Below are 18,358 nucleotides of genomic sequence, written 5' to 3'. Positions count from 1 at the left end.
TATTTTATAAAATGAAAAACAACATTGATCGCAGTGTATCAAAATTAAGTTCCTTTTTTATTCTAACAACAATTTGGGATCCACCCTTGTTGAACAACCTCACTTTGTTATTTTTTTTCTCCTATTAAACGTACATGTGCTATTATCTCTCACTTTTTTTTACAAGTCTTTTCATTTCCTATACATTTTTTTTCTTATAGCCAAAATCATACATAACATTATACAAAATACTTTATTCCGGCACATTTTTCCAATTAGTTGTAAATTTTCATTAAAAAAAAAAATCAAACTGACAATTCTTTTCTCGCAGCATAAAAAAAATGTTATGCAATTATTCTAATAATATATATTGTATTATTTTGAAAATTAATTTTAGAAACAAACATTTTGGAAATTTGAAAAAATACAGAGAATTTACAGAAAATAAATTTATTTTCAGAGTTACAAAAGTAAATTTGTTTGGAATTTTTTATGTTTGCTTTTTTTAAAATTAATTTTCATAATAAGAACAATTCATTTAATGTCAATTTTAAAACGGTTTAAATTTTTTTAAAAAAGCTAAAATTAATTCGAAAAATCAGGAGAAATGGAACGCATCCTAGTTGAAATTAATTTTAGTACAAGCCACATTTACTGTTTCGAATATAAAAAGTAATTTCAATTAAATTTACAAAAAAAAAACAACTTGCGTGCTTGAAAATGTAAAAAATTATTGTGCGATCAATTTTTCTCCAAGACATTCCTCTGTTTTTAAAAAAATAATTTACAAAATTAGAAATTGTATTTAAGAGAATAATAGGAAGGACAATGTGATTACCTTAAAAACTAGTAACGCAGACTATTTTACTAAAACGACTTTTTTTTGTTAATTTGATATTATAATACATGAAAATTTATTACATCTTAGTTTTATAAAATAAAAAGACAATAAGGCGAGTCAAATGTGAAAACATCCAAAATAGATGCACCCAAAAATAATTTAACTTTTAAAAAAAAAAATACATTATTCTTCGCCATTTATCAAAGAATTTTTATGTTTAATTTAAGGCAAAGGTAGCAGAGTCAAATTGACAAAAATCTTTAAACTTTTCCTCGTTACATGCAAAAAAAAAAATTTACTTTTAAGGCGAATTATTATCGTCTACTATTAACAATTCATCAAATCTTTTTTAGACTCCTTTAAAAATAAAAAAGAAAAATAAAAAATTATTAAACTCCGTTTTTCAAAACATATCAATTTGAATTATAGGAGAATTCAGTCAAAAAAAATATTTACATTTGCAAAATCAAATTGTTAATTGTCATAAAACGATTAAATGAATAAAAAAAACGATAAATAAATAAACAGAACTCATGCCTGATCAGATATAGTAAAATGTATTCTTCCGCAAATATAAGGAACAGGTTAAAACCTTTAAAAAAAATTGCATTTTTTTCACATTTTTGTGAAACATCTCCAAGAACATGCAAAAAAAATATAAACTAGGTACAATTATTCTCGATTTAGATGTTTCTTAGAAAGTGCTATATAAAGTGAATAAATACACAAAAGAAAGTATTTATTTGATAATTATACCGATTAATTTCAATCATTAATAAATCTTTTCTAGTTCAGTCAAATGCTTCATTTTTTCACAAAGTCCATAAATGATAATAAAAATTGTAAATTAAACAGGAACAAAAAAATAATTATTTAGTTTACGAACCAAGTTCAAGGGTCAAATTTCTTTCTTCTCAAGTCAAGAATTCTTTTTCTTTTCTTTTCGTGGAAAAAAAGAGAAAAATGAACAATTTTACTCTGCTTCCAACATTATGCTAATCGAGGATTTTTTTTTCTTTGCTTATAAACTAGAGAATTAACGATATCACAATATTAGAGGCATCAATGGGACACCGCTCCTCCAAAAAAAATAACAGTAACTTCTTTTTTAATGACACTTTTAAAAATTAGTTGCGCTGTGACTGCGATTTGTTGTTTTACCTATAACACGTGATGATGTCCTCGTTGGCGTTGGTCGTAATTGATAACCACTCGAATTCGTCATTGTTCCATTCATGGCAGCAACATTCGGTGCAATTGATTTTAAACATTTCTTTGCCTCCTCCAATTGTTTGCCAATAATTTCCCTCTTCATTCGTTCGGCATTGAGTTCACGGAATAATTGTTCTTTGGTTTTATTTGCAAATGGGCACAATACCCTGTGCTGAATTAGACAGAATGCCGATGGCCTGCTTTCTGGATCTGGATGAACCATGAGCTGAAAATAAAAACATTTTTTTGATTTTAAAAATAAAATTTAAATTTTCCAAAGACGTAAAAAGAGGGAGGAAAAGGTGCAGACTTTGCACTCGATAATTAATTTTTAAAAAGTAGCTTTCACTCTAAAAAAAAGTAGTAAAAAAAGTAGCTATCGGAAAATTAAACTTGACGACCCAAAAAAACTTGTTTTAGATACTTCACGAAACTGACAAAAATTCCATTCTATATTTCATTTTCCTGACTTTTTCCTAATTTTCATCAAAAATATTTACTTCTTTATTATCCTGCTAATAAATTGAATTCCTGCAATGAATTTTATTATTCATGAAAAAATTTAAATATTTATAAAAATAATTTAATTCATGGGAAGAATTTGAAAAAAATTGTTAAATAATTGATTTCTTTCAACTAATTTTATGAAAATTCTAATTTAAATTGTAATTGAATTCTTGAGAAATTTTTATTATTCATGAAAAGAATTGAATTCTTACGAAACGAAGATTTTTACAAAAATTTTTTTAAATAATTGAATTCTGTTTCGAAATTTTATGAAAATAGTATATATTGAAAATCATTAAAATGCGAAAAGTTTTCAAAGATAATTAAATTTTACAAATTCAATTAAAAATTTTGACAATAATTGAATGTCTGTGTGGTATTTTATTAAATGTTTTTGAAAATAATTGAATTCCTGAATAGCATTTTATTATTTATGAAAAAAAATTGAATTCTTGCGAATTATTTTATTAGAATTTTTTAAAATAATTTAATTTCTAAAAAGAAATTTATTATTTTTACAAATAATTGAATTTTTGTAATGAATATTGTTTTTTATGAAAACAATTGAATTTTGCAAACAATTTTATTAAAATGCCTTAAAATAATTGAATTTTCGAGAATAATTATGTTATTTATCGACATAATTGAATTGTTTTGAAGAATTATTTATGTAAATAATTGAATTCTTGGAAAGAAGTTTATTAAAGTCTAAAAGAATAATTGAATTTTTTCAAAAACATTTAATTAAAATTGTATTTAAAATAATTGGTTACTTTCGAACAATTTTATTAAAATATATACATATTATGAAAATAATTGAATTCCTCTGAAAAGTTCTAATATGTTTGTAAATAATTAAATTCCTGCAAATAATTTTAAAACAACATTTCTTTAAGTAATTAATTTTTTCGAGGAATTAAAATCTAATTTTTAAGAATAATTACATTTTTTTGAGCAATTCCTGTACAGTTGTATAAAAAATAATTAAAATCTTGCGATGAATTTTATTATTTATGAAAATAATTGAATAGTTGCTAAGAATTTTATTAAAATTTTCAAAAATAATTGAATTCCTGAGAAGAATTTTATTATTTATGATTAATAATTGAATTATTGCAAAAAGTTTTATTAAAATGTTTAAAAAGAGTTGAATTACTGTAAAAAATTTTTTATTTTTGAGAATAATTGAATTCTTGTAATGAATATTGTCATTTTTGAAAATAATTGAATTCTTGTGATGAATATTGTTATTTATGAAAACATTTGAATTTTGCAAACAATTTTATTAAAATGCCTCAAAATAATTGAATTTTCGGGAATAATTTTGTTATTTATTGACATAATTGAATTCTTTCGAATAATTGTTTCTGTAAATAATTGAAATCTATGGAAAAATTTAATTGTAATCTAAAAGAATAATTGTATTTCAAAAAAAAATTTAATTAAAATTGTATTTGAAATAATTGATTTCTTTCGAACAATTTTATTAAAATATTTGAAAATAATTGAATTCCTGTAGAAAATTGTAATATTTTTGTAGATAATTGAATTCTTTCAAAGAATTTAAAAAAATATTTTTTTAATTATTGATTTTTTTGAGGAATATTGAAATTAAATTTTTAAGAATAATTAAATTTCTCGAACAATTGCTGTAAAATTAAATTAAAAATAATTGAAATCCTGCGATGAATTTTATTATTTATGAAAATGATTTAATTGTTGCGAAAAATTTTATTAAAATGTTTAAAAAGAGTTGAATTTCTCAGAAAAATGTTATTTTTCAAAATAATTGAATTCTTCATAAGAATTTTATAATCATTGTTTTTAATAATTAATTTTTTCGAAATATAATAAATATTATGAAAATTTTATTTTAAATAATTGAATTCTTGTGGAAAACTTTATTTGTGAAAATAATTGAATTTTTCGATAAATTAATTTAAAATAGTATTAAAAACAATTGAAATTCTTCGATGAGTTTTGATTTATAAAAATAATTGAATTCTTGCTTAGAATTTTATCAAACATTTCTTTAAATAATTGATTTCCATGAAAAATGTTATTATTGTAAAAAATTGTATAAAAATTTTGTTAAAGAATTGATTTTTTCGAAATTTTTTTGAAAATGCTTTTCTATATTAATTGAATTTCTGCGGAAATTTTATGAAAATACTAGATATTGAAAATACTTAATTGAATTCCGAATATTTTTTGAAAATAATTGAATCGTTTTAAAGAATTTGACTATAATTTTAAAGAATAGTTTTTTGATTTCTAGTATTTGCGAATTTAAAGTAGAGGAAATTCTAAAAAAACAAAACAAAAATAGTAGCTTTTAGTGGCTGAAATCTAAAAAAGTACCCAAATAGTAGCATAACGTAAAAAAAGTAGTAAATGAAAGAAAAAATTTTGTTAAATACCTTCAGTAAATCGTTAAGTTCCCGACTGTACTGCGGCAGTTCGTTGAGATCGCCATTTCGAATTTTGTGCCATTCGGGTCCATTTTTAGGCAGCGGTCCACCACCGCCCGCCTCATAGACCGTCAATCCAAGTGCAAATATATCAGCCTTAGGTAAATGCATAAAGTCCTCGTGAAGTATTTCCGTTGGTAAATATCGACAATCACCTTCCTCGACCTGTGGATTATTTATCGACGTGACATGCCCCAAATCGCCAATTTTATACGTTACTTCCTCCTCCTCCTCGGTCGCCTCCTCCTCATCGAATCCATCGTCCGCCGAGTCATAATTCACAGCCGATAATCTCTTTTCTTTCGTAATAAATATATTACCCGGTTTAATGTCCATATGCACGAGTTGCATTCCATGTATGTACTTAAGACCCTCCGCCACTTGTAACAATAATTCTCGTAATTCCTGTTCCGAGAATGTTTTCTTTTCAATTTGTAAATTCGTTATCGCATCAGCTAAACTTCCACCATTACAATATTCATTTTGAATAATCATGTGATTGTCCTCGGCCCATGCGGAATAATATCTAACAACGTGCTGATGCTTCCCAAGAACGGCGTGTGCATGCACTTCGTTTAATGCATTTTTTTCATTCACCTTACCGGCTTGCGCCACTGGTTTAAGACTCTTTTTTATCGCATACGTACAGCCGTCTAATCGATTTATGCATTTATAAACAGAACCAAATTCACCTGAACCCAGTAAACCAACTTCGAGAAATTCTTGCTGATAGCGCGGAATATTTGGTACCTGAAGTGCCGCTCTCTTTGACGGTTGCTCTGCTTCGTTCTCCGAATCCGAGTCCAGATGAAATTTCGGTAGGGCAATGTCCGGGGATCTAGGAAAATTAATAATTAATTACTAAAATTTAATTTCATTATTTTCCATATTTTAAATAATATTAATAATATTAATAATATTATATTTTACTTTAAATTTATTTTTTAGTTATAAAAAATTCAGGCCTCGGATCGACTTTAAGGCGAAAAAAAAGTCGCTTTAGTCGATTAAGAATACAAAAAAAAATTCGAAAAAGTCGTTCATTTAATTCAGTGTTTTATCATGAAAATTTTATTAGCTACTTCCCTGATTTCTAAAATATTACTAACTTGAATAATTTTGTTAAAATAAATATTTAAAAACTTCTTATTTTTTCTTCCACGAGAAATAAATTTTTAAAAAATTCCAATTTAAAACCTTCTGGGATTTAATAATTTCTCAAAATTACAACTATAACCATGCCAAACTTTAATTATTTTCTACAATTTTTAACTAAACTACATCTAATAATCAATTATTTAAAAAAATTTTCCGAAAATTCTTCGAGAATTCAATTATTCAAATACAAAAATTCAATTTTTTATAATAATTGTAACAATAACTGTTCTTTTTTATAAAAGGTTTTATGGTACAATATTTTCTATAAATTATAATAAAGAAATTATAAAAATTAATTTTTTTAAAATATTTAAAAATAATTTTTTAAATATTAGTTTTTCAATTATATAAATTAAAAGATTTTTAAATAATTAGAATTTAGTAAAATCTTTAAAAAATAATTATAATTCAGTGAAAACTTTAAAAAATAATTGAAATTTCATAAAATCTTTAAAAAAATAATTGAAATTTGATAAAAACTTTTTGAAATAATTGAAATTTGGTAAAATCTTCAAAAATAATTGAAATTTGATAAAATCTTTAAAACATAATTGAAATTTGATAAAATCTTTAAAAAAATAATCAAAATTTGATAAAATCTTTTTAAAATAATTGAAATTTGGTAAAACCTTCAAAAATAATTGAAATTTGATAAAATCTTTAAAACATAAGATAATTTAAATTTGATGAAATCTTTATAAAAATAATTGAAATTTGGTAAAATTTTAAAAAAATAATTTAAATTTAGTAAAATCTTTGAAAAATAATTGAAATTTGATAAAATCTTTAGAAATAATTGAAATTTGTTAATATCTTTAAAAAATAATTTAAATTTGATAAAATCTTTTTAAAATAATTGAAATTTGGTAAAATCTTTAAAACATAATTGAAATTTGATAAAATCTTTAAAACATAATTTAGATTTGATGAAATCTTTATAAAAATAATTGAAATTTGGTAAAATCTTTAAAAAATAATTTAAATTTAGTAAAATCTTTGAAAAATAATTGAAATTTGATAAAATCGTTTAAAAAATAATTGAACTTTGATAAAATCTTTTCAAAATAATTGAAATCTGGTCAAATCTTTTTAAAATAATTGGAATTTTATAAAATCTTTTAAAAGTAATTGAAGTTTTGAAGAATATAAAAAATCAATATTAAATTTTTGAAGACTTTTAATTATAAATATAAACATGATACAATTAAAAAATTTTTAATAATTGGAATTTAAAAAAATTTCATAAATATAATTGAAATTTTAAAAAAACCTTTAAAATTAATTTTATAATTAAAATTAAAATTTGGTAAAATCTTTAAGAAACGTAATTTAAATTTGGTAAAATATTTTTTAAATAATATAATTTTTGAAAAATATAAAATAACAGTCAAATTTTTTAAGAATTTTAAATAAAAATTTTAAACATGATTCTTTTTTCCAAAATGTTAAAAATAGTTCTTTAAAATTTTAATGCTTGTATTATTTTTTGTACCTGAATATGTAGATATTTGAATATTCTGAGACATGTAATTAAAAATATTGAAAATAATTATGGATTTTGAAATATTGAAATTAAAAAATTCTAAGAATTTTCGTTTTTTCGAAAAATGTTTTAGTATAATTTAGAAAGCTAATTTTCATTTATTTTCATTTCTATAAATTTACACTTGAAGATTTTTCATTAAAATTTTTGTCAATTCAATTAAGTATTATCAAAATTTTCAATTAAAATTTTCCAAAAGTTGATTTTCAAAAATTGTAATAAAATACTGGGTGAAAAAAATCAATTATTTTAAATTAAATTTTACAAAATTTCAATTATTTAAAATTTTTTTAATTGTATATTTCGAAAATTTAATTAGAAAAATTATTTAAAAATAATTTTCGAAAGATTGGTCTATATATTTTTACATTATAACAATCGAAATAAGTTGCATTTTATACTAAAAATATGGGATTCTTTTTGGCAATCTTTGGAAAAAAATCGAAAAAGTCGCAATTTTTAAAAATAAGTCGAAAAACGTTGCATTTTTTGATAATAGTTGAAAAAAGTCGAAAAAGTTATAATTATTTGATGCCTGAAAATTAGAAGATAGAGAAAATAATAAAAAACTATAAATTTGAAATAAAATTTTCAAAAATGGTAATAAATTCGTGTTCCTACCCATTGAGACTTCGTTTTGATCTCGTTCGTTTTCTGGCTGTCAATAACATTACATTTGGAGTGAAGGGATTAACATTTGCCGCTGGTTTATCGGCCTTTTGATAACTGCCAACTGACGATCTCGATTTATCCATAACAAAAAGTCGCGACGATTTGTTTGGCACTGGTGTATGCATTCCACTTTTTTCAATTAAAGTTTTGGGCGTTGCTGGCGAATCAAAAAGCCTCAGGGCTCTCACCCTCTTGTACGGTGGACTGCACGCCATTGACATTTTCAATGAATTACTGCTATCATTAGCAGCTAAAAAAAATTCAAAAACCAACAATTAATATTCTCGTTCTACTCGAAAAGAAAATTAAAAAAAAAAATAAATAAATAAATATACTAATTACAATTATTTAATTAAAATCAACTAAAATTCTTCAATTAAAACTAAATTTACTAAATTAATAATTAAGTTCTATTAATTATAATTATAAATATTAATTTCCACTGTATTTTTTGTTTTTTTCAATCTTAAAACGTAAAAAAAATGAATGAAGAGAAAAGAAAATTAAATTTTTTTGATGAGAAATTATTTTGTTTTTTAAAAATAATTTATAAGTTTATATTGGTAATAAAATACCATATGTATGGAAAACTAGATCTATAAAGTTTATCTTAAAATTCAATCTTTCTAAACGGGCGAAAAGTGCATTGTCAAATATCAAGGAATATATGTTTTCTTCAAGTTTTACAGGCATCTATAAAATTCATTGTGTTGTAACTCCACTGGGGAAAATCGAACTTTCAATCTTTAGACCTGCTTTGGAAAAAGTCCTATTGTCTCGTTAGAAAGGGCCGGCCAAAAGTCGAAATTCATGAGGGATAATATATATTTTCAAAGCATATAAAATTTTATCTTCTATCAAATCAGTTCCTTGACCTTATATATACTTTCATCCAAGGTGAATAATATCGACGTAAAAAAAATTCGTCAATCATAAATAAATAAAAAATTAAAATTTAATCAAATATTTTTTAATTTAATTTCATTTTAATTTAATTCTTTTTTTTAATTCTAGTATGCATCAGATTCTAGATAATTATAAACTTCTGTTAAAAATTCTATATATTTAAATTTTACGCAAGAAGGTTAATTTTACGAAAGAATAAATTCAGCTATTTTCTTATGTAAATTGATTAAAAATTCATTTAAATACTATTTCTAAAGCTAAACGTACCTTTCAAAAATCACGTTTTATATAAGTTAAATTTTGATTTAGAATCTTCAAGACGAAAGCAAAGATGTTGCCATCCAACAGGAATTTCCTAAAGAAACATCTTCGATATTATAATGGTATCGTCAGTTTCTGAACCTTTTGATAATAAAAAAAAAATTATTTTTACTAACTTTCTGATAAAATCGAAATAGTAACTAAAAATTCATCTTTCATTCAACAAAATTAGATAAAAGAAATTTTGGACTTTTTGCTTTTGAATTTAGTAAATTTTAATAAACAGGCCTCGGATCGACTTTAAGACATAAAAAAGTCACTTTAGTCGACTAAAAATAAAAAAAAGTCGTTTATTTAATTCAGTGTTGCAACAAAAATTTTATCTTGTAACTGTAATTATTGTCCACGTTTTTTTTAAAAGTTATTAAGATTTTTTTTTTATTTTTAAAAAATTATAATAAAGAAACTCTTGAAATTAATTATTAAATATATTTTTAAATAATTGTTTGAAGATAATAGTTTTTTCAATTATATATACAATTAAAAAATTTCTAAATAATTGATTTTTGGTAAAATCTTTTAAAAATAATTGAATTTTTTAAAAGAATTTTTGTATAATTTAAAAAAAACTAAGTAATTTTTTGAAGAATTTTAATAAATTATAAATTTTCACAATGATTATTTTCTCCAAAATGTTAAAAATAATTCTGGAAAATTTTAATGTTATTATTTTTTGTATGTATTTGAATTTTCGGAAATATGTAATTGAAAATATTGAAAATAATTGAATTTTGAAAATTAAAATGAAAAAATTTAGCTGAGAATTACTTTTTTTAAAAATATTTCAGTATAAATCTTACAAAACTAATTTTCATTATAGTTTTCATTAATTTTCATTTTTATTGAATTTACACTTGAAGATTTCTCATTAAAATTTTTGAGAATTAAATTATTATAAAAATTATTTTTTATTTTCATAAATTTACACTTAAAGATTTTCCATTCTTTTTTTTTTGGAAATTCAATTGTTTTCACAAAATTTGCAATTAAATTTCTTCAAAAGTTAATTTTCAAAAATTGTAATAATAATACTTGAAAAAATCAATTATTTTCAATTAATTTTACAAAATTTCAATTATTCTAAATTTTTTTAATTGCATATTTCGAATTTTTATTTAGAAACATTATTCAAACAGAATTTTTGAAAGTTTTTTCTATAGTTATTTTTCACACTAGAAAAATCGAAATAATTTGCAATTTATACTAAAAATGTGGTATTTTGCTGCAATATTTGAAAGAAAAGTCGAAAACGTCGCATTTTTGGAAAATAGTCGAAAAAGTCATAATATCCGAGGTCTCTAACTGCTTAGATAATTAGAATATATTTAATAATAAGAATATAATTCTTAGATAATTAGAAAGTAATTTTATTTTTTCAATAAAAAATAAAATCATTTTCGTCTTAAAAATAATTATTTACAGATATTTTCTGTCTAGATAATTATAAAAATTCTGTTAAATTAGTAAAATTGTTTCCCCCATAAAAAAGGACCCAAAACGTTTCTAAACGTTTTTTTTAAATTCTGTATGAAATTATTGGACTCAGAACAATATCAATTATTTCATACAGAAATTACTAAAATTAAATTTTGCGAGTAAATCCCTAAACCTATTAACTAAAAAATATCGCATCGAAAGCCAAATGAAATTTCTTTTACGATGGATATTATTCACCTTAAGAATTAATTTTTATTCATAAATATTCAAAGTGTTAATATTTCATTCCAATTAGCCGAAACGTGTCAACAGTGAAATTTTTGTCAATTCAGCCAAACGTTTGATATATTTAACGCATTCAAAAAAAAAAAATCATTTTGTCAGCAATTCGATCCAAATACATAAAAGAACTCGAAATGCTTGAAAAAATTTTTAAGAGAGAAATTTAAAAGAAATAATAAAGTGGAATATATATGGTATGTGTATAAAGGAATTCTTTGTCTATCAATAAGGTTATGATATACAAAGGGGAATTTTCTAACCTGTCACAAAAATGGCTGGAGTCTTGTTGTTGTTTATAGGATGTAATAGATTCGTTTCACCATCATCATTACAGTCCATATCACCGTCAAATGAAAGTTTTTTTGGAGCATGCAATGGTGTAACTCCAAAATCTTCAGCGGATGTATCAAAAACATCTTCATTATCATATCCTGAACTATTTGTACGACAACTAATATTCAGTTCCTCATCCTCAATGTCGCATTCATCAAAATGCAACTTCTGCGCAAATTCCATTTTATACAAAGTGTCACCATACGTTTAAAAATGTACACTGAACACTCGCGCACCAAAATATTTCCAACTTGAAATAATTTTAAAAGAGATGAAAATTGTTTTCCAGATTTTTCACTTTGAAACACACACTTTCTATTCGAATACTGTTGCAAGCGCACCACGCTATGTTTCCACTATGTTCGTTATGGCGGGTGCTAGGAGCAGTGAGCTGATGGGAAATGTTCGTGTGGCCAATCAGACACCGCGTATACAAGCAGCAGGGCTAAAAACGTTGCTTTCTATTGGTGGATCCAGTTTTTCATGATGGCCGCCATGAACGAAGGTAGCGTCATCTGCAACCCATATTTTCAAGGTCTCGTCTCCACCACCACCACCACCCTTGATTTTATTTCCTTTTATTTTGCATCTGCACAGGTATATTTGTGACCTTTGAAATAAAAAAAAGGAATTTAAATACACAGAAACTTGTGGTCTTCTAATTTTTAATAATTTTGAAGGAGAAAAAATTTTATAATTGTTTATTTGAACACGTTTTATCTGAATTTTTCATTATTTCCCCTTGCTCTGCTATTAGGAATGAATTCTAAGAAGAGTTTTTTTTTTGGCAGCTGCAACCTGTGGAGCTGATGTTTTGATAGAGATTTAGGGTAACTTTTCAGAAGGGTGAAAGGAATTAGTAGATATATACAATGCATAATAATGAACCAAAATTAATTCATACAAAAAAATCTAATTATTTAATTTATTATTGACACTATTAGCAAATGTTATGAGCGTGAAACGTGATATTCCATTTATTACTATTGTGCAAATTATAAATTTTATTTGATTTTGAAATATTTATTTTTGAATAAATTTTTGCTAAAATTCAATTATTTTCAACATAATTTAAAAAAAATTTCACGAAAGAATTGAATTATTTTTAATTTTTTTTTTACGTTTTTTTTTTTATTTATATTTTTAAATAGTAAAATCTATGCAAAAAATTCAATTATTTTCTAAACTTTTAATAAATCCTTCGAAACAATTCACTTATTTTTTCAAAATAGTAAAATCTTTGCAGAAATTCAATTAATTTCAATAAAATTTCACTAATGAATTCAATTATTTTTTTAAATACCTAGTAAAATTCTTTTAAAAAATTCAATTATTTTCTAAAATTTTAATAAATCCTTCGAAACAATTCAATTATTTTTTCAAAATAGTAAAATCTTTGCAGAAATCCAATTAATCTCAATAAAATTTCACTAAAGAATTCAATTATTTTTTTAAATATCTAGTAAAATTCTTTTAAAAAATTCAATTATTTTCTGAAATTTTAATAAATCCTTTGAATCAATTCAATTATTTTTTTAAATAGTAAAATCTTTGCTAAAATTCAATTATTTTTATAAATAGTAAAATTCTTCAAAAAAATTCAATTATTTTATCAAATTTTAATAAATCCTTCGAAACAATGTTATTATTTTTTTAAAAAGTAAAATCTTTGTAAAAATTAAATTATTTTCTAAAAGTTTAAAAAATCCTTCGAAACAATTTAATTATTTTTTTAAAATAGTAAAATATTTGCTAAAATTCAATTATTTTTATAAATATTAGTAAAATTCTTTAAAAAAATTCAATTATTTTATGAAATTTTAATAAATCCTTCGAAACAATTCAATAATTTTTTTAAAATGGTAAATTCGTTATAAAAATTCAATTATTTTCTAAAATTTTAATAAATCCTTCGGAACAATTTAATTTTTTTTAAAGTAAAATATTTGCAGAAATTCAATTAATTTCAATAAAATTTTACTTAAGAATTTAATTATTTTTTTAAATAGTAAAATCTTTGCAAAAATTTAATTATTTTTATAAATAGTAAAATTCTTCAAAAAAATTAAATTATTTTCTAAAGTTTTAATAAATCCATCAAAACAATTCAATTATTTTTTTAAAATAGTAAAATCTTTGCAAAAATTCCATTAAAATTTCTTTAAAATTTCACTAAAGATTTGAATTTTTTTTCTAAAATTTTTATAAATTCTTCGAAACAATTCAATTATTTTTTTTTAATATAAACATCTTTGCAGAAATTCAATAAATTTCAATAAAATTTCACTAAAGAATTCAAACAATTCAATTATTTTGTAAAATTTCAATAAATTCTTCAAAACAATTCAATTATTTTTACAAGTAGTAAACTTTATCGCAAGAATTAAATTATTTTTTATAAATAATAAAATTCTTCTCAGGAATTCAATTATTTTCAATACAATTTTAATAAACTTTAATAATCAAATATTTAATTGTTTAAAAGAGTTTAATTCTTTATCAATAATTTTAAAAAAATTTTAACAGTAAAATAATTAATTACAATTATAAACAAAATCAATTATATTAATATAAATTAAATAAATTTTTTGGAAGGATTCAATATTATTGTCAAAGAAATCCCATTATATTAAAAAAAAATGAAAAGAAGTTCTTCAAAAAAATTTAATTAGACTTTTCAAAAATATTAATAAAATTCTTTGCAAGAATGCAATTATTTTAATTAATAATAAAATTCTTTTAAGAAATTCAATTATTTCCAAAGTTTTTGATAAAATTCTTCGCAAGAATTCAATGATTTTCAATAACATTAATTTAAAAATTAATAATATTTAAAAATAAAAATTATTAAATAAGTTTAAAAAAAAATATTGTCATAAAAAAATTTTCAATAATAATTGGACTAAAACGATGTTAATCTAAAATAATTGAGAGAATTCTTTACTGACAAAAATAATTCCTATTGGAAAAAGGATTTGACAGAGCGATAAAAATAATAAAATTCGAGATATTAACATTTTGCAATGACTATTTTTAAGATTTAAAAACCCAAGGAACGTTATTTAAACGTTTAAATGCCTCTCTGAAATCTCGAAGAACTCAGATTGTACCTTATATTTTAGGGAAAGTAAAAGTGTCTTCTACCTAATATCTTAAAGCAGCCGAGGGTGGAGGAGAGAGAGAAGCAACACCTGCTCTCATCCAGAGACCAACTTCTTTGTCCCTTCGTAAGTTATTATATTCTTTTCAAAAATTTTTTCAAGGCAATTTGTTTTTACACAAAATTGTATGTAGATAAAAATTGTAAAGAAAAAAAATCTTCCCCGACAATTTTACGATCGAATTATGACATTTAGAAAATATTTTGATAAAATTATTAAGAAATTATTATTTCTTAATAATCTCTTAATAATATTTCTAAAAAAGGCAAAAAAGTATGTTAACTATTTCTATATTTCCGCCTTTTAAAAATTCTGTCCCACAGCACAAAAGTTAAATCTCTAGGTAAAATTTAAAATACAGATAATTCGCTTAGTCACGCCTTTCTGATAATCGTTTGCCGTTAAAAGCACTCTGAGAATGTCCGGTTTCCGTTTTTGTTTGCTTATTAAAGCTAAATTCGTACCAGCTAAGAATGAATAGTTCTAAATGGCCCATTGTGGTCGGAGACATTAAATAAGAAATCCTTCTTCTCGCCATGTGTCCATATTTCCATTTTTGAAAGGACATTATTTTTCAAATTAATAATAGGGGCGTTACTAAATAATCATTGTTTTGATGTATAGGTAATCTCTGAGAGCAAAAATACGAATTTTTCCCTTTAAACATGAGATCTTTCGTTTAGATAAAAATATATTCTGAAAATTTAGAAAGAAGGTTGTTCAAAAAAAAAAAGAAGAGGAGAAGGAGGGTTATTTCTTTGCTGGGGATCTTTAATCCTTCGTGACTATTTTTTTTTATCTACTAGAGTATACATAAGTCAGTCAGGTAGTTATAACCCCTCCTAAACAACAAGCAGCGGTCTAAGGACCCATAAATATTTAGAGGCTGCACTTTTGGGTTCGCAAAGATGAATTATCTTTGGGTAGAGGAAAAATACTGCAGCAACAGCTGCTGCAGCAATTTTCACAATGTGACGAAAACGCGAACTTTTCAAAATTATATGCGTTTAGAAGAAATTTCAAAGAATTCATTTTTGTTTAAAGATTTATTCCATTTTTCTTTTCTCAAGGATTTTCTCAAAAATTTGTTTTTGAAATTGGGTCCCAAAGGCTGTAAATGTGAAAGTTTAGATAATTGTCCACCTTCATTATTTATTATGTATTGCGAATTACTTTTCAGTTTCTTTATTATTTCCGGTGCTCGAACCAGTGAAAGTTATTTAAAAAAAGCGGACTATACGGACCAAAAATGAAAAATTATGGACCAATTTAAGACAAAAATTTAACCAGTCCGAGTCAAATCAGAGAACATTTTACTTAAAACTATAAATTCAATTTCATCATAACTATAAAACATGAAGATAGCAAATTGATAAAATTATTATTTTATATTATAAGAATATTGTACTTCTTCAAAATTATTTTCATCGTTTGAATTCAATTATTATTTTTAAGAATTTTTAACTAAAATTCTTCTTTAAATAAGTTTTCGAAAAAGTTCTTTCTCAATTTTGAAATCCATTTGTTTACAATATTCAATTTTACGAATTTCAATTATTCGTAAATTCTTTAATGAAATATACATTAGAAAATAAAATCTTCAAAGAATATAAAAAAAATTCAATTAAAAACTTTTCAAAAATATTAATTTCAAAATTCAATTCTTTCCAGAAATTTACGCTATATTGCTTTTAAAATTCAATTATTATCTAAAATTTTAACTGAAATTCATTTTTAAATATTAGAAAATTCTACTAGAATTAAATTATTTAAATACAAAAATAAATAATTTATTGAATAATTGAATGTTTCTTAAAATTTAATTCTTATAAAGAATTTTATCAACAAATTTTTAAATAATTAAATTCTTGCGACGAATTTTAATAAAATTTTTAAGAATAATTAGATTTTTCGAGAAATTCAATTAAAATTGTATTAAAAATAATTGAAATTCTGCGATGAGTTTCATTAATTTGTGAAAATAATTGAATCCCTGTAAAAATGTTATTATTCATGAAAACAATTAAATTATTGCGAAGAAATTTATAAAAAATTTGTAAATATTTGAATTCCTGTGAAATTTGTATTATTTATGAAAATAATTAAATTTATTTTAAATAATTGAATTCTTTTAGAAAATTTTATTAAAATAGTAGATATTGAAAATCATTAAATTGTAGAAAATGTTAGAAAATATTGTAAATTTTGCCAATTTTTAAAATTAAACTTTTTTTAAATTCAATTATTTCTAAAAATTTATCCTAAAATGCTTTTTATATTCAATTATTAAAATTTAGAAAAATAATTACATTTTTTAAGAAATTTGTATAAAATTGTATTAAAAATAATTGAAATTCAGCGAAAAGTTTTATTATTTGTGAAAATAATTGATTCCCTAAGAAGAATTTGATTATTTTTTGAACATAATTAAATTTGTGGAATAATTTGTAATGCAAAAAAATAATTTATTGAATAATTGAATGTTTCTTAAAATTGAAATCTCATAAATAATTTTATCAATAGATTTTTAAATAATTGAATTCTTTTGACGAATTTTAATAACAATTTTAAGAATTATTACATTTTTCGAGAAATTGAATTAAAACTGTTGCAATGAATTTTATTAAAATTTTTAAAAATAATTGAATTTTATTACTTTTGAAAATAATTGAATTCTTGTGATGAATATTGTTATTTATGATAAATAAATCCCTGAAAAGAATTTTAAAATTTTATTAAAATAGTTGAATAATGAAAATTATTGAATTAACGAAAGATTTTGAAATTAATTGAATCTTGCAATGAATTTTTTTTAAAATTCCTAAAAATAATTGAATTTTGTCGAAAAATTTTGCTATTCATTTATCGAGATAATTGAAATGTTGACGGCAATTTTTTTTATGATTTTTTTTAAAAGTAATTGAATTTTTGCGAAGAATTTTATTAAGTTTGAAAATAATTGAATTCTTGTGATGAATATTGTCATTTATGAAAATAATTGAATTTTTTAATGAATTTTATTACAATTCCTAAATAAAATTGAAGTTTGTCGAAGAATTTTGACATTTATAAAGATAATTGAAATGATGACAAGAACTTTTTAAAAATATTTGAAAATAATTGAATTTCTGAGAAGAAACAGTTAAAATGAGTAATTAGAATAATAAAGAAACAAAAAAGTAATTGTTAACGTAAAACAAAATGTAAATGAAAACTTGCAAATTTAACCTGTCAAGGTCAACAAACCTTTTCTTTCCATTACTGCATATCATTTCAAACTTTATTTTTGATCATTCATAAATTATAATTTCGCCATTGTTTAACAATTTTCCTTTTGGATAAATATTCTTCAAATTTTCTCCTTTATTTTTCGTAATTATGTTAATGTTTTTTGGATAAAAGGATAAAATACACCAAATTTTTCTACAGAGAGTGATGATCGAAATGTTTATATTCCTGAAATGTGTCATGGCGATGCCGAAACTTCCGGTCAAAAAAGTTACCAGGAGAAATTGCGCTTGCGCCAGCATAACTC

General features: G+C 22.3%; 1 protein-coding gene across 1 annotated transcript; it reads right to left on the bottom strand.

Moving 5' to 3' along the window:
• Positions 1 to 28: 28 nt before the first annotated feature.
• On the bottom strand, positions 29 to 18,288 carry LOC122510162 (wee1-like protein kinase 2). Its single transcript, XM_043624614.1, has 5 exons — positions 18,070 to 18,288; positions 11,590 to 12,272; positions 8,333 to 8,633; positions 4,960 to 5,848; positions 29 to 2,258 (listed from the first exon to the last, which is right to left on the bottom strand). Exons 2-5 carry the CDS (start codon positions 11,843 to 11,845, stop codon positions 1,941 to 1,943), a joined length of 1,764 nt encoding a protein of 587 aa, XP_043480549.1. The 5' UTR covers positions 11,846 to 12,272; positions 18,070 to 18,288; the 3' UTR covers positions 29 to 1,940.
• Between the last annotated feature and the right edge of the window lie 70 nt (positions 18,289 to 18,358).

This window comes from Leptopilina heterotoma, unplaced genomic scaffold (assembly GCF_015476425.1).
Source record: "Leptopilina heterotoma isolate Lh14 unplaced genomic scaffold, ASM1547642v1 Lhet_68, whole genome shotgun sequence".
In the NCBI taxonomy this organism is placed as follows: domain Eukaryota; kingdom Metazoa; phylum Arthropoda; class Insecta; order Hymenoptera; family Figitidae; genus Leptopilina; species Leptopilina heterotoma.
This window is presented reverse-complemented; position numbering and strand designations above follow the sequence as displayed.

Coding starts and splice junctions, on each gene's coding strand:
- LOC122510162 (XM_043624614.1), bottom strand. CDS start 11,845: ATGGAATTTGCGCAGAAGTTGCATTTTGATGAATGCGACATTGAGGAT. Junction 5,849..8,332: donor TCAAAACGAAGTCTCAATGG/GTAGGAACACGA, acceptor TAATTTTCCTAG/ATCCCCGGACATTGCCCTAC. Junction 2,259..4,959: donor AACTTAACGATTTACTGAAG/GTATTTAACAAA, acceptor TTTTATTTTCAG/CTCATGGTTCATCCAGATCC.